A 17861-nucleotide genomic window follows, 5' to 3' on the forward strand; every position below is an offset into this window, starting at 1 on the left:
TTCAGCCTCACACTGACGCAGCCAAAGTCCCTGAAATCCACAGCTTTCAAATGAAAAGAGAGAGAATGTGGTGCCTTTTCTCTGTGAGGCATTTTCCTCCTTTTAAGTAGTTGTTGCCAGAGATTTCCACTAATGCCAGCACAAAGATAGTCATCCCACAAATGAAGAAAAGTTTATATTTATGGTGGAAATTGAAGAGTTTTCAGACATCTAAGAGCCACATCATTACTAAATGACAAAATCTACTCCCACATTTATCAGATACATAAGCACTAGAGGTTTTTACTGAAAAGATGAGGAAAAGGCTCTCTATTTTTTTTTCCCAAAGAGATAGGGATAGAGAGGAAGAGAACACTTCATTATATATATGCGTGTGTATATATATATAAATGTACAGACGCAAGAAAAAAATAGCAGGATGGTAATTTATCCAGCATAAGAGACCATCTCACACTCTCTCAGTGATCTGTGTGTTTGATCTGACAAACAGGCTCCTATTAGAAGAGTACGGTGAAGTATCACCACATCAGTTCAGGTAAAAAACCTTTTACAGGAAACACCTCATCACTGGTGATCTATTGAACAATCACTTAACAAAGCTTCCAAATCCACTGTGTAGAATGGAAAAGCAAAATACCAGCTCCTGATTTCAGCTATACCTGTGCAAATCCTGAATAACTCCCAGGGTCTGGGAGAAGTTTTTATTTTCCACAACAGGTTTATCCATATAAGCTGATACAGGTGCAGAAAACTCTGCCAGCTCAGAATTTGCTTTTTCCAGAAGTAGAGTTGCTTCAGTGCAAGCAGAAACAACATGGTTAGAGGAACCATAGAATTTCTGCTTTATCTTAACCAAATTAAACACCTCTACAGCTCAGCCTGACACAGGCTTGAAAAAACCCCCATTGCTGTCCACTGCTGTTAAACTTTGTTAAGTCAGTGCCTGATGCTTCACTTCCTAACGAGGCAGTTATTTGTTTCTCAGGCAATCGCTGGCACCTGCCTGCCTTTTAAAATCAAATAATAATTGAATATGAGGAAAGTGAGATGAAGTAAAGGAGATTTAATAAAGAGAATCTTTGCTGTGGAGGGAATTTCTTTGGCAGTGATTACGTTACTAATTGATCAGCACATTGCCTGAGAGAAGCCAGAGACAACAATTATATTTAGCACTGTGGCTGAAAGCAATGCAGTCAACTACCTCCTCGGCTTTCACTGTCCGCTGGCTTCACCTGGATCGGTCTGTTCATCTGCAAGGAAGAACAAAGACAGACATGTAATTAATGGAGGAGTCAGACATTCATATACAGAGGCTTGCTTTGCTTCTTTACTGCGCATCATAATTAGCACCAGAATTTACTCCACAAGGCAGGGGAAAAAAAGCAATTAGTAAACAAAGAACTAACCAGTGCAGTCTGCGGCTTGGTCTGAGACAAATAAATCAGTGTCACTCCTCTTACCCGACAGTGGCTTTGTTGAATCACACTGGGAGAGGGATCTGACTCATTTTACACAGGTCATGAAATTTTAAACGTAACTTTTAAAATTTCTAATAGTTTCCCCTGGAAACACTGGTGCATGACAGCAAAAATGCTTTGTCAGAACATCAGGACCAGTGAAACTTAAACTGCAAAAATTTCTTGAGATTGGCGTGAGGGGAAGGAAATTGAAAAGCTAATTCCACTTCTACTGTTAGCTCAGTAGGATAGTCATGTGTGACATAGCAGCCTCCATTTCAAACCTGGATTTGGATCTAATTTGTCCACTTGCTGCAGGAGTATTGGATACCGAGAATTTTCTGGCGGTAGAGGACCAGATGTTCCTTCTATTGCTTTTTCAGATATCTTTTTCCTTTCTCATATCACTATACAAGTAGGTTTAAAAACCTCGCCACTGTGTTGTGATAGGTTTCTGTTATTCAAATTATCCCTCTCTCACTCAACAAAATCACTGGGGACCATCACTATCCCCAGAGCTGCTCACTCCCAGGAGAGAGGGCAGCAGATGCTCACAATGTTCTTCACTGGCAGTGCCTAACATGATGTAGGAGCCTGAAGAACAGGGATATCAATAGCCAGGGGTGCAGACTGGATCACAACCAGCTAAGAATTTAGTCTGAAAGCCCTTCCCTGCCTCATACTTCTTGTCACATAAAGCAATCAATACCCTGTGCAGATGGACTATTCAAAATATCTTTCTATGTGTGACCACCTCTGAGCAGAATGAAAATATCTTTTTGATCCATCAACCAACAAAGAAAGTACAAGTTCAAACAAGCATCGCAAGGAGCACGAGGTCAGAAGGCAATAGGAATCTCCTAACATATGTCTTCCCAGTAAAGTCAGATCACAAATTGGCTGATGAATATCACAGAATGCCTTCAGGGAATTAATCCATCCCTTATTTGTGGCTAATCATAGTTGGGCAGCAAGGCCATTAGTTTCATTTTTCTTTTTTTTTTCCTAATTTTCCTCTTTTTTTTTTGAAAAGCGCTTCATAATAAGTTAGATTTATTCTAATTGCTCTGCACACATTTTTAGTAACAACAAGTTATCAAGCTGGCTGACAAGTAGGTTAAGATGATGAAGAGCCTAGCAGATCCTGCTGTATTGTTGTCTCTAGAGGAAAATGTACTTATCCATAAAATGACTACAGTTAGACTCACACTCTGCAAGAGAAGGATCCATGGCTACAGATGCTACTGAGCAGCTCCTGCTCTCCTCTATGCCTGTACCATCCAACAAAATCCAGACAGCTGAAGTGCTGAAACCAACAAAGAACCTGGTAATAGCTAGACCTTGTATCAGCCCTTGCTTCTGCAAAGTTGCTCACAGAGGTACCACAAGGTATTAGCAGGGCAGAGGTGATGTATGAAGCAGCAGCAGCAGGACAGATATCCTGCCACAGGGCCCACATGTGAGCAGCTAGCTGCTACTCACATTCATGGATCTGACACCACACAGGTGAGGAGAATACTCAGTGTCATGTAACTCCAAATATGTAGAAAGTGTAACTCTAAGCCGCTCTTAAGCCTGGTGTTTGAGGCATAAACCATGCATGGTCTTTTCCAGTGTCCTTTCCTCTCTACTGATCATGGAGGTTGTCTTTGCATTTAGATTAAGCTGATATGAACCCCACCTTGCTTCTCATGTGCAGGACAATGAAGCCAAATTCCTTGGTTGCTTCCCTCAGCTGCTCGACCTCTGGCTGTTTGTGTTTGCAGCAGGCTGGTGTTGGCCATGCACGTGCCAAAGTCTGGCTCAAGATCTGGTTACTTTCAACACTTGCCCCCTTATTCCAGATTACGGGCTCCTGATGGGAACCCTATGGCTAATCCAATGCCTATGGTCAGAAGAGGGGGGTCAGAGGTCCCTGGTGCTCATTCCAAGACAGCCAGAAGCTGCATCCCAAGCAGTCAGTCAGAGAAATGCCTCAGTAGCCAGGAATTTACAGGAGGTGTGCAGCACACAGCCTCGAGAGGCAAAGTCTGGAGCCCAAATGGACACAGCCTTGAGACGCAGAACATCCCAAAAATCCACCCACGTAGGTACTGATCTGAATTGTGCTAAAGTTCATGAAAATTTGCACTGAACTCAAGTCACATTTGGGTCCAGTCTTGAGGAAAACTGGAGAGATTTCGTATTTCTTTCTGAGTGAAGTCACTTTCTTCTTGAATGAAGTCACTTTGTACAAGGCAGAGGACATTATCAGGCCCTTTGGCAAAAATGAAAGGAGGCAAATATGTGTTTGGACTTTGGGGTTTTTTTTGTTTTTGTTTTGTTGGGTTTTTTTTGTTTTTTGGTTTTTTTGTTTGTTTGTTTTTTGGGGTTTTTTTGTTGTTTGTTTTGGTTTGGTTCTTTTTTTTTTTTCTTTCTGATATTGAGGAGTGATAAAAAGCAGTCAGTTCTGAAGAAAATTTATAAAAAGAGTGAGAGAATGAGCATCCAACAGAGGAAGAAAAAACTGAGGAAATTAATAAGTAAAAGGCTAGTGTAATTTAATGTACACTATGATTTATACACTTGACAATTTCTTTATAGACCAAAGAGAAAGTGCTGCCTGAACGGAGCCCATAATACAAATTGAGATCATCTTGACATGAAAGACACCAATTATAGGGAGAAACACTGAGAGGAAAATAATTAAGTTTCCTTTCTCCATCTATGGAATTTTTTTTTTTTATACAGGCACTCTGGGAACAAGGACCGATCATGGGGACCAGAAAAGGGCTAAGTGGGGAAATAAAATGGCAGAACAATGCAGCTTTCTAACCCTGGGGAAATGCCTTAGTGGGGAGAAGGGTATTCAGGTATTCAAGTTCCCTGCTTATTCTTTAGCTGGAAGTGGCCATAAATTAAGTGGAATGAAACCAAAGTTTGTACTCCAAAATGAAGCCTTCTGAAGAGTGTTTGGGGAAATAGTGATATGGACATCTTTAATATGTGTCCTGTCTTGGTGGACCCTGAGAATGTGACAGGAGAAAGAATATTTTCCAGACAGCAAATCTGATTAATACCACCAGGAAATTCACCTGGGATCTGCGGAATTACAGATGTGGCTGTAAGGTGTTATTAAACCCTGTCACTAGAAGGCTTCAAAAGGGATTTGGCTGCATGGGAAAAGACCTAGGGCAGGCTGACCCAGCATCTGAACTGGTAGATGGAGTGAGTGCACTGTAAGGCTTTCCTCTAGGATGTGCAACCCTCCTGTTCTTTCAGCCATCCTTCTTTCCTCTGCTCATGGTTGCTCTTTGTGCTCTCATCTGAAATATGATCATGCTTCCCTGTTCTATGTCACCCCTGTTGGGGTGCCACTGAGAAAGGAGTAAATTGTTTTACCATTTGTCAGTCCCAAAAACATTCATCTCCTCTTTAAATTCTCTACCATCCTTTAAGACCTGACTAAAATTTTTTATTCCCTCCATAATATGGAGATATCTGACTTTATGGTACCAGAATGCTCTATAGTTATAAAACCATTATAAATCAGGACAATGTTTATCCTCATTCATGATACAGAGTCCCATTTGGCCAAAAATTTACTTTGAAGTAATTGAAAATTTACTTTGCTTTGCTCGACAACAATTTTGTAGCAAAGATGTGCTGAGGACCACTGAGGCACAGAGATTGAGAGAAGAGCTAAATAATTTAATCTGGATTACATATATAGGCATAGTTTTCAGAGAGGTGGTGAGAGAGTGTTATGCACACCAGAGTTTTATGCACAACTGTGTTCCCAGTGTGGCGTCAGGAAAAGCCTACGGCTCAGGTTCCCCATCTGTACTGGGAAGAAGAACCATGGTGGCTGTGAATGGGCCTATTTCAGGGGGAGAGGTTGTGTCCTTTTCCCACAAATGCCGTAAATATTTGTGTTGATGGTGGAGTTAGAACACATCACACTTCTCATTTTCCTGTGATTCTTTGCATGTTCATCTATGATGAGTACCACCCTTAGCAAACCTTAGGCAAGGTGATCACACTTGCTAAGCTTCGTACCCTTCCTTTTGGGTTGCCCTTTCTTCTTTTTTGCCAAAAACCAACCCGTCCAAATTATGCCAGATGTCACCATCTCACACCAAACTGCCACTGCCCCACCTACTCCCACCCCAATTCTCCCAGCAAGTAGAAACACAACATCATTTTTCATGTCCAATTACAGCCACTGTGGTGCCACTGTTAAAAGACAGCGCAGGTACCCCTGTCAAAAAGGGTTTGAGTTACAAGAAGCGATGAATTATAGCAAGCCCTTTTTCAATTCTCCACAGAAATGAAATGTCAGAGCTTGCTGCTGTATTTTTCTCAGCACCATCAGCTACAGGCCACTGCAGGAATTAGACAGGGGACAGACGCTTTTCTGCATCATGATTTTTCTTTTCCTAAGGTTGTCGTTTTTTCCCCCACCAACCTTTTTCTGCTCCCTCTGGCTTTGATATTAATTTAGAGCAGGTAGAAGGATCACCTGGGAAAGAAGAGTAGGAAGCAGAGACAGCTGATTTCTCACTGTCTCCATCTTTCTTCCTCTCACTGTTCCTACCACCCTTTTCCTTCTTGTCTCACCCACTTTTTCATAGCTCATCAATGTACCTTCCGTTTTTAAGTAGATCTAAAACTCTATTTGAGAATGGACAAATACAGAGATTTAAAAAAATCCCTCAAAAATATGGAGCTATTCTGAATATCTTAAAATGTGCTCTGAGACAGGAAGAAAAAGGGAAAAGATGAGGAGATTACTGAAGATGAATTAAATGCCACTAATAGGAAGATCATGACCAAGTAGAAGAGAGGCTGGAGATAATCTGCTGGTCGTGCTTAAGGATGATGTCACTTCAGGAGACAAAAGGTTATTCTAGAGCTTGTGTGCTTTATAGAACCATAGAAGATTTTCCTGCTGATCATATGAATAATAATAATAATCTTTCCACCATCCTTAGCGGTCTTAAAATAATTGAATACTCCTTGAGGACATATTGGGGGCTTTGGTTTGTATCAAGAATCATGATGAAAGTATTTCTGCTGCCCATGTGTTTGGAATTTTCCAAAAATGTAAAAAAAGCAGAGGTGCTAACCTCTGGCAGGGTCTGTTTCCAGCTCTCTGCTGGGTTTCTGGATGATTTTGGACACATCATTACATCTGCCTCTTTCTCAACTTTTATTCTACTAATGAAGATAAAGATATCATCATGTACTATGGAGGTGGTTGATGGGGAAAAAAAAAGTATCTAAATTCTGGTTTTAAACAAACAAAAAAAACCTAATAAACAAACATCCTGTAATTTCTATGCTTGAATTATGTGGACAGATATAACAGCAAATAACAAACTCTCCATTCTCACTGATGTGTTGTGTTTGGTATTGTTCAGGGATCAGCCCCCTAAATCAATGATGAAACTCAGCTGTGACCTAGTCATGAAGGATGCCAGCTAGCAGGTCTTAGCAAATGTTTACTGGGCACTCCTGCATCTCTGTAGTTGCTGGTTAGCTTCATGGGAAAAAAAAATACCAGAGCAACTTCTTCCCTAAAAAAAATATGGTGTTCTTGATGGTCTTGTGACATAGTTCAGATGTTAATTGGAGCTAGGAATAGTTTAATACCTGCTCTGAAATTTTCAGGAAATACATTTACTATTCATTTCTTTGGTGGGTTTTTCTCTTTCAAATCTCTCCCCAAAATACTAAGAGGAATTTCATTTTACCATTTCTGCCAACTGAGTCTGCCATGAGTCTTTTTTGAGTCTGCCATGTGCACAATAGTAATTTCTCCAAATTCAATACAGCTATTTATGTGAGCAAAGGTATTGGCAGGAACGTGTTTATGGGAGTGGGTCATAATTTTTAAAGCATTGAACAAAATCTGCCCTGATAGAGGGCCCTAAGGAAATGCAAAGTATATCAGTGTCAAAGTTGGAAAAGCCAAGAAAATCACCTACAATTGAATTGTGTATGTGTAATTGCAAAGTTCAAGTAAATCACCCTGTACCTGATTCTGAGTGACATAATTGAATTACAGTGATCTAAACTAGATAGCCATAAGCATGAATCCAAAGCAATCTCCTTTCTCTGAAGAAAAAAAAACCAACAAAGTCAGGGTTCAGGTGCTCAGCTCAGGTAAATTTCTCCAAATGCTACAGAATCAAGAAAGTTTCTTCACCACAGGTTAGCTACACGAGTAGACTCCTATATTTGTCTATTTCAGCTATAATGCATAGAGCAAAAACCTGTCCCCAAGGGAATAGAGGTAAGTGCTGTGTTTGCAGGGATTGATGTGTAATTACACATTAACCACATTTACTGTGGGCACTCTGAATTGATACAATGTTACATTTACAAAAGAGTAAGGAGAGGAAGTATTTTAGAAAGCTTGTTTAAAAAAAAAAAAAACAAAAAAACAAAAAACCCCAAACTAAATCACATAGGTTCACCTTGCTAGTAATGCATTTTCTCTGAAATGACTATCCCAAACCTCATCTTGGTAAAGGACTCTTAATTCATCCCCATCACCCTCTTCCCCTCCTGCTGAGATGTGTGCCATAGGTATGTACACAAACAGATGACATGAAATGAAATGGCAATGTGTGAAATATGAAAAAAACCCCATTGAAGGGTCTGACCTTTCCAAATCAGTCAATGCTCTGGTGCCTACCCCTGAGAATGATTGCTACCGGCCATCCCTGCTCTCTGAGAGTATTTTCTATATATCATATAGAACATATTATAACCCATCTGTCTAACTATTGATTCATCTTTCTCCTATTCTCCTGTGTGTAGATGAACCTAGAGGGGCTCCAGTTCAGTTCATGCTCACATGCACAAGCCTGTGGCTTCAAATACAAAATTTCTTCCTCACCGAACAGTTTGGGCTTGAGTTTGAATAAACTGCTAATCTTGTTAATGGGCAACTACAGACTTTCCAATACAACAAATCATTTTGTTTGTTCCTGGGGTAGCTGAGCATGTAGTGTTTAATCTTATGGTGTCTCTGGTTTTAAATGAAGTATGGTAGGGTAAAGGGAGAGCTCAGTCTTCATCCTGTGTTTGAGGACAAAACACAGGATGCTTGGTGTGAAGCTTTTCCGAAATGAGAGAATCAGGACTGCCTTTTTAGCTTTTATTTTGGTTTTTTTTTTTTTTTTTGCTTGGTTTGGTTTGGTTGGTTTTTTTTTAGTATTTCTATCTTATAAATATTGTTTCATATACAAATCTCCATGTGAAACAGACAGCAGGAGATTCCTTTAAAGTTTTGGGCAGTCACACCGTAAAAATGGTGTTTGATAGGTCTATTTTCACTCACTAGACCATGCTGCCACATGGTACCTTGGTGACTAAGGACAGAAGATGATGCCCTGATCACCCAGATGGGTGCTTATTGTGCTCATGGATCTTGCTTGGCTCCTACACTTGACCTTTCTTTCCTGGAAAAGAAGGGTGTCTTGTGGATAGTGACTTTTGAAAAGGTGTCTGTAGCCCCAGACCCCTTAAATGACTGAGAAATCCCTGAACATTTAGTGAGTACACTCAAGCATGTCAAGAGTCCCAGGACTGGCCCTCTGGCCATGCTAAGCTACATAAAAGGGTCTACTTCTATGTGTATCCTGACAGCAGAGGAATAACTCTTGAGTGAACATGCTGTTTATTAAATCTCATTCTCTGCTGATATGATGAGCAACTACAATGTGAAATTCTGTTCATAAACACATCAAATTCTAATATAAAACTAAGTAAGTATTTTCCTGTCCTTTCCTCCCTTCTTCCCTAGTATTAGTAGGGAAATTTTTTTTTCCATAATCCCATCTTTCTTCTAATTTCCTTCTCAAGTTTGCATCCAATTTTAAAATATGCCCAAACACCTTCTACCAAAAATCATTCTTCTCTATTCCTAACTTTTTCTATTAGCCAACTTAGCATGTATTGAGTAAAAAGAGACCTCATTCTCTTCACTGTGATCCCAAACTTCTTCAAGGCAGAGTAACAATGTAGTCATAGATGATGGAATAATTAATGCTGGAAAAGATCTCTAGGATGACCAAATCCAACTGTTAATACAACATTGACAGGTCCAGCACTAAACTGTGCCCCCAAAATGTCCATCTATGAGCTTTTTGAGCACTTCCAGGGTTGATGGCTCCATCACTTCCCTTGGCAGTCTGCCCCAATGATTGACCACCCTTTTGGTGAAGATATGTTTCCTAATATCCAACTGCAACCTGCCCTAGCAGGTCTACAACTTAGACCATTTCCCCTTGTTACCTGGGAGAAGAGATCAACCTCCACCTGGCAATGACCCCCTTCCAGGTAATTTTAGAGTGACAAGGTCTCCCCTGATCCTCCTTTCTTTCAGCCTGAGTACTCCATGTCCCCCAGCATGTGAAGGTAGTCCATGTGGACACAACAAAGACAGCCTCACCCTAACAAGCACAGATCCTTACCCTGCAGATGCTAAATGCATGTATGAGGCATCACAGCATTTGAATGAGTGATGAGAACATGTGCTGAGGGTCCTGGATCAGTTTTGCAGTGCTCAGCTAAGGTGTTTTTGGTGGTGGATCTCTCTGTCTGCACCTCCCAGCTGAAAGCCTCCCCTCAGACCTCACATCTCAGTGGTCCCACAGGTGCTCCTGGTGATATTTTGCTGCTGTCTGTTGGGCAGGTGGGGCTTTCTCTGCATGTGGGGCACACCATGGTCACGCAGAGCCCTGGGGACTCCTCAGCACAGACAGGGCAGGGCAGCAATCAGATCACAGAGACAGTTGTGTCGCTGAAGGCATTGTAGACACAAGCCTTGTTCCCTCACTAGGAGATGAACATCTGCTCTTGTCTCCACCTTATCCTGAGCCCATGACCTCTGGCTATTGGAACTTTCCTGCTGTGCTCTTCCCTCTCTGAGCTTTATCTCTTCTTCTGAAGCAAGACCCAAATGTTGCCTTTGCCACTAATGGTTGCTTGGCTTGACTCTGCAGACTTTAGGCAAGGCCAAGCTCCATTGACTTCAGTGCTTTGAGTGCAAAAAGACCTTGGCCACCGTCCATCCAAGAAGATTAGACCTTCTGTGCTTGTAGCCTTGTGTGCCTGGCCACAAAGATAAGAACCACAGCCAGCCCTTTTGCCTATGGAGAAATGCTTTCCACAGCATTGCCATTTAGCAAACAACTGAGTAAGCTGTGTAAATTAACTAGCTGCTTTCACCCACTGCCAGGACCATGAAATACAGGCTCTCTCACTGATCTAAATGTGCAGATAGCTTCAGAGCATGACTTTAAACACAGTCTCCCCATGAACTGAAAAAGGCTCCCACCAGGTCAAGACTGCAAGCAGGGTTTTCCTTGGTACTGGGCTAGAAAGGGTTTTTCCCCCACCCCTGGTCCTGCTTTCAAGGTTAGTGTGTTCACTCTCTTCCTCCTATGCTAATTTCCCTTTTTTCAAAGGTTAAAGTCACCTGCTTGCTGTAGTACAACAGAGAGCAGACCATTACCTCAGTTCTGAACAACAGAAGGCCCAGACCTAAACCTATTCCAAGCAGAATGCTCTGACATTTCTGCAGCACAAGAGTTTCCTTCCAAAAGTGTATCCCTATCCTCTGCAGGTGTTACAGTTGTGCTCTCCTTTCAGTTCTATTAACAAACAAATAAAGTTTGATCTTTTTTTCAGACAGCCTGAAACAAGTTCCATTTGAGCAGAGGAGCCCCCAGCAGCCATGCCACCTTATCCACTGACTTGTCTAAGCTGGTTTGAAATCACATCTCAAATCAGATGTGTGAACACTTTGTTCTGATGATAAGCCCCTTTAGTTGTGCACTGGATCGGGGCTCCTGAGGTGACAAAAGGAAAATAAAATATAATTTTACAAAAAAGAAAACAAACAAGGAAACACTCAGAGGAAGAATAAGATTATCTTAGTTTTGATAGTGCCCCTTTAGAGAAAATCTTCTGTGAAGGGACTTAGAGTGTTAACTTTTTCTTCTGCCCTCCTTCACAGCTAGGAAGTACATACGGGGTATGATTTTAAGCCCATCCAGATGCTCAAGTTAGTTCTCAGTTTCTAACAGTAAATGAATAAGCACAAGCTGGAATCTTGCAAATTTTAGTAGAGCCTTAAAAAGGAGAAAAACCAAAAAATCCATAGATTCACAAATATTTCTTGAGTTGGGAAAGGGATGGAAGGCTTGAAAAACCCCCAAACACAAACTGAAACAAAACCCCACAATCATTCCAGATTTCAGACCCTCAGTGCGATTCTCTGTGCCACTTTAAGCCTGTATCAGGCCCCCCAGTGCAAAAGGAGCTACCTCTCACTCCCATCTATGTATAACTGGTATCGTCTGGTCCTATGTTTTGACAATTATCTGTAACATAATTACCAGACTGATGAGTCTTGCTGATTAATTATGCCATCCTTCAAAGCTGATCTGGGTACTTAAAATAAACAAACACCCTGGTTGGGTAACAAAGGTGATTTTCTCTCTCTGTTTCAGGCAACAAAGGCTAGCAAGCTCATTCTTCTATGTAGGGATGTGGTCAGAGACTCCCAGAGATTGGTTTCTGATCTGTCACTCATGTGGAGCTGCTTCTCTTCTGGTCCCTGACTGCACCCTGACTTCCACCCCTCCTGAATGATAAATATTTCCCTCTGCTGAGAGCTATCCAACAAAATTGGTGTCTGATACTAATGCATCACTGATGCTTTCCTCCTCTAATTATGCCTAAATATTGCCTTTCTTTCTTTTCTGCCTTAACAGCCACATTTTTTTTCTTTTTTTTTTTTTTTTTTGCATCAACATGTACCAAAGCATTAAACAAGACATTCCATTAATTTCTTCATCATCATAACTTAAGCCTGGGACATACCCTTTAAATATTCATTCAGCTATGAAAACTGGGCATTAAAATTTTAATAATGTCAAGCTCATTTGAACTGAGCTCCTGGGGGACTATTACGATACAATTAGAATAAATATGATGATTGATTTGGTGTAAAGGTTCACCTGTCCACATGTGTTAGTGGCTGGAAGCAGCATGCCACCTCTGGCATCACAGCCAATAGCTCCAAGTTATTTAAAGTTATTTACTACCTTCCCCATCACCCCCATTCCCACTTGCTCACAAGCTTGACCCCCTCACTCGCTCTCACAGATTGTTCCGCTTGGATTAAGTTGGAAGAGGCAAAGCAGAGGGGCCTCACTGCATCCAGCAACACTCTCCTCCTTCCTTCCCCTTCCTGGGCTGTGGCTGAAGAGGGAGAGTTGTTCAGAGACACAGAGAAGTTCAGCTGTAAACTTTCTGGAGGCTGTGGCCATGAACCTTTTGCTAAGTGTGTGTCTGAGCTCCTGGGCCCTGGTGCTCCTGGGTAGAAGAGTGGCAAGCCCAAGCAACACTGTCTGAACCAGCTTGGAGGAGAATAAGGCTTGTGTTTCCTATCAGGACCCATCCTGATTTCTGGCGATGTGATGCTGACAGTAAAAAAAAAAAAAAAAAATGCAGAGGGGGAAACCGAGCAAGAAATCACACTACTTAAGGAGTTAAGGAGCCTTCTGTTTCAAACTCAGGATGTTCTCAAATGCACAGAGAGATAATTAAAAGATTTTGGTCCACTGGGTGCTGAGCATATTTGAAAATTTGGGCCAGATTGTACTTTCTCTCTCTGCAGTGTGAATTGGGTGCTACATGGTGTAAATATGAAAGGAGATAAAATGGAGCCATCACCACTGAGAACAATCATTGGGCTTTTTTTTTTTAATAATCTACTTTAAATAAAATATTCATTAATTCTTTGAATAAGGGTAAAATGCAAACCTCTCTGCATTTAAAGGTAATCCTTATGTAGCCCTGCTACAAGCACTGCCAGAGCTGCTAGCTTTTGGGTCTTTACCATCAGTCTCCTGACATATGGTGCTTTCCTTAAATCCTAAACTTCTGGACCTGAGCAACTTTTTAACGAGAATTTTAATTCCAGAATGAAAGAAAATTCTTAATGCTTAAAATATCACTCAAAGAAAACAAAAATGTGAAAATAAATTTTCTTTATTTATACTATTTTATCATACAGGATTGCTTGAGATAATTTATGCCTGATGCATTTTTATGGTTGGCAATGCTAATTATTAGAAACATTATTTGATTTTCACTGTTTTCAGCTTTTTTTTCCTCTCAGTATTTTGTTAAAAGAATGTACTGATCCTAAATCTGTCACTTTCTTTCTCAAATTCAAATCAAGTCCTGCTGCTTTTCCTATTTATCGTCTCTATTTCCGTATGATTTGATATTAACTTTTAGTAATACTTTGGTGTTATTTACTTTTACACTCCTACCTCTACTCCTTCCAAAATATAAAAGATTTTTAAAAAAATAACTCAAGCCATTACACATTACAATATGGAGACAAGAAAGGGAGAAAATGGTCACTTGGTGTTGCTTTGCTCTGAAGGAAAGTAGCAATTTGGGGAACCTTCTTACTGTGAATGCAGGCCGTGGAAAGATACAGCCTTTTGTGCTTTTCCCAAGTCTATTACCTATCATCTCCTTCCCCACTAAGTTTCCTCCATGGAAAAAGGGGTTAGACAGTAATCTTTACCTTCAGGGCCCATTGTGAGGATTAATTAGATATTATTCCTACAAAATTGTAAAGTTTTAAGATGCTCTATGAGCTCTCACTGTTATTATAACGTGCCATACCTGCATAACGTCTACCACTGCAATATTACCCCTTGGTTGTTCAAGACTACAGAATTGCTGCTTCTAATTGAGTTAATGGCTTCATAGGTTGGTAATTTAATAAAACAGACTGCTTAAACCAGCAAGGTTTTGATTAAATGGGGTGTGTGCAAAGGGGAATTTATATTTGTTAGAAGCTCTGTGAATCCAAGGTATCAAGGCACACATAATGCTGGTATAACAGTGCCTTACACAGAGAGGAAGGAAGGACACAGCTGAAAACCATGGAATCAGGGAAAATCTCAAGTTGTAAGTGGTCCATAATGATCATTGCAGTGTACCTAACACTCCTCTATGTGACTTGGAGCATTGTTTAGATGCTCCTTTAATTGTGACAGGCTTGGTGCTCTATTGAGCCTGTTCCAGTGACCGGACACCCACTCAGTGAAGAATCTTTTCCCACTGTTTAGGCTGAGCTTCCCCAGACACAGTTTTATTCCATGAGGGAACTAGGAGGTCAGCACCCCCATCTCTGCCCTCCTTGAAAAAGCTGTGGCTCGTTCACATCCTGCTGCAGTCAGGAATTCTGGGCTGGTCTCGGGGGTATGCAGAGGTGTGTGATGGTGTGCACATACAGATAAGGCACTCTGCTGCTGCCACTGCTCACTGTGACAAGCAGATCTGCTTTAGGATATTATGTGCCTTGCCTGACTTCAGGGAGAAATTCAGATGTCCCTTTCTAGCTGGCCGTGCCCCCTAGCTTAGCTCTAGTTCTAGAGGAAAAATTGGAAAGTTCTTAGGAGATCCTATTTCCTGAATGGGAAAACTTAGCTTGTGCTGAAATCACAGGTACATCTTGAAATCGCCTTTCGAAGCAAGTGCCTGACCGTGCCCATGCAGAGGAACGGGCTGCTTGGAGACCTCCAGAGGGAGCTCTTGGCTGCCTAAATTTAAACAACTAAATTATGCAAACCCAATTTCCTAGATGGAGAAATTAAGGATTTACTCCGGGAAGCCTGCTTCATTAGGTACTTAAAATGTACTCAAAAGTTAGTTACTTCAGTACACAGCCTGGATAGCACCTCTGACTCCAGTGATTGCCTGTCTGCAGTGATTTTGGACTGTGGGAGCAGCTCCAGGTGCTTCCACTGCCTGCTGGAGTAAGTGGGAGAACACTGCCCTGATCTTGGAAAAGCAAGGCAAAGAATCCCTGCATCGTGACACTTTTCTGTGCTGTAAATGCCAATTCATAGCTGCTTCCTCACCACAGGTTAGTGCCATTGAGAGTTAAAATTTTATTCTTGTATCTTCTCTCAAGAGCTCCCAGTCAGGCAAATCTGAAACCAAAGCAATCCTTCCTTTCATCCCTCTGACCCTGAGAAAACAAAGAAAGCCAGGCACAGTGTCATGGCTATTTTGTGTATAAAGAACAGCACCCACAAAGCTAATGAGAAGCTTTTATGGCTGTTTGGAGAGCACTGATATATAATCAGGAACAGATCCAAGCTGCAAAGTTTCACCTGTCAAAAGCTGGGCAGGAACCTTCCTTAATAAGGCTCAGGCACAAAATCCAGATGCTGATAGAAACATGGACATCTTAGGAAGGCATATGGCAATTGTGCAAGGGGCTGGGGTTATGGCTCAGCTAAACAGGTACTTGCTCACATCTCCATCTGAGCCAGCCAAGCTCACCAGCTCAGATACCTGCACTTCCACAGGCCTCCATTCAGGCACAGGAGGGTGCTGGGGTCTCATCAGGGTGGATGAGGGGTAATGTCTAACCTTGTGGATCCAGAGGGGCACCTGAGGCCGGCCATGAACCCTGAGTATGCTTTCCAGAAGGGCAACCAACACTTTGTGACTCCAAAGGACCTGATGTCAGCACTTTGGAGGGGAACAGCTGGCTCAGCAGAAGGAAAAAAATAACAGGAAATTGGGAAGTCTGACATCAAAAGTGGATGCTTTTCCTTTTCCCTAAATGTTGTGCTCTGGTTTGGTGGTAGGTTATTGGTCCTGGTAGTTAGTCTCTAGACTGCCTTATGGCAGGGGTCAAAACTGCTTAATGAAAATTCCTTAAAATCTGTGAACTCTGCTGAAGTTCATGAAAGCTTTGTGCTCTCATGGAGCCTCAAGTAAAGACTCAGGACAATCTGCTTTTGGCAGCAGATATTGTGCTTGTTCCCCACAAGAATCTTATTTAGAGGATCCTCAGAGATTTTTGATTAACATTAATTTCATGCCAGGCCAAAATGCCCCTGTGACAAGCTCCATTGAGCCAGTGCTGAACAAACGAAATTCAAAATTCAGCTCCTTCACGTGAGATGGTGTGTGCGTGTGTGTGTGTGTATGTGTGTGTGTGTGCACTTTAACTAAATCATTTATGGTCAATAATGCCAGGTTATTATAGGTCAATAACTTTCCATTATTCACTAGCCTTGCTGTGCTCCCACTGTCAGCCAGCACAACGGCATGTTGGCTCTTGTGAAGCAAAAAGCTCCTGATGGGAGCTTTGGAAAAGCAAGCACGAACACAGCTTGAGCAGAGAAAAAGAAAACAGGGGAGGGAGAGAGTGTGAAAAGTTCTAGTTGCTCTCAGGAGTCTCTTGGGGAATGCGTGTGTGACATACTCTCTATTTCTCATACATGCATGCACACCCAGCCCCTAAATTCATTATTCCTATGCTCCCAGCTGGTCAGATGTGAGGCAGCCCAGATCCCAAGGCTGCATGACCACAGAGCTGGTCCTGAGCAAACATTATCTCTCATTAAGGTCTACAAGCTCGGGCTTAATGCAACGGTAGCCTGAGGGTTGTCTAAGCTGTGTGTGTGGACAGTTCCCGCTCACAGCTGCCTGCTTTGCACTGGCTACCCTGGAGAGGAAGAGTACCATGTTTTTTTCAAGTCAGGGTGCAAATGTCAACAAAGAAACAAAAATGAAGAAATCAAAAATTGCAGGACAAGACAAAAATTATATTTGCCCCTGTCTCTGGTGCACTGGTACTAATGCTCTGCCCTGTGTCTCATGAGAAGGGTGGTCAGGAGCCTGGAACTGCAGGCATATGTAAATAATAGTCTGTCTCCGTGGAAACTGCAGGAGGCAAAAGCCAGCCCTGTGGTTTGGCAGACACTCCTTAGCGCTCCTGCCGTGGGTCTGAGTGTGCTTCTCCCAAACAAACATTTTGAGATGACAATCTGGGACATGGGAGCTGTCGGACGGACTCATCTCTTGTAAAGGGCAACCAGTGGAAAATGAACTTCTGTGTGGAAAGTTGAAGTGGTCAGTAACTAAAAGCCTGTGAGAGCAGGCAAGGAAGAATATTGCTGATTTTTTTCTGAAAACAGGCTATCTAAGATTTTTTGCCTAACTGACTTTTTGGCTTTTTGCTGGGCAGCGTATTGACCTTAATTCCAGCTAGCACTGAGATGGTGCTTCCTTCATGAGACATCTTGTCCGTGATCACCCTGCACATGTGAGAGACTCAGCCTGGGGGAAGAATGTCAGCTTTTCCTGATGTTCCAGGTAGAGGCCACTGCTGGAGATAACATCCCTGGCAGCCTTGGCTTTTTAAACTCCCACCTCTGCACAGCTGCCATGGGCAAGGAGGAGTTAACAGGAGCTCTGAAGAGCTGGTCCATTTTGAATGTGAATAATGGGAATACTCTCCTTCAATCGGTATTCAGCACAGGGATGTACAGAGGTATAAAGTTAATCACTAGCTGG

At 41.9% G+C, this 17861-nt stretch overlaps 1 protein-coding gene across 16 annotated transcripts in view; it reads right to left on the reverse strand.

Moving 5' to 3' along the window:
* Positions 1 to 17861, reverse strand: part of CELF4 (CUGBP Elav-like family member 4) — a 712244-nt gene that overhangs the window by 317314 nt on the left and 377069 nt on the right. For all 16 annotated transcript variants that reach the window (XR_011678996.1, XR_011678995.1, XM_071425772.1 and 13 more), the window contains exon 3: positions 1202 to 1250. Coding sequence is in view for 14 of the 16 variants with exons in the window: in XM_071425772.1 (XP_071281873.1) it covers positions 1202 to 1250 (49 nt within the window). In the remaining 2 variants the exon portion in view is untranslated. The remainder of the gene's footprint in view (positions 1 to 1201; positions 1251 to 17861) is intronic.

This window comes from Agelaius tricolor, unplaced genomic scaffold (assembly GCF_023055355.1).
Source record: "Agelaius tricolor isolate 1412-34295 unplaced genomic scaffold, bAgeTri1.0.p SCAF_4, whole genome shotgun sequence".
In the NCBI taxonomy this organism is placed as follows: Eukaryota; Metazoa; Chordata; class Aves; order Passeriformes; family Icteridae; genus Agelaius; species Agelaius tricolor.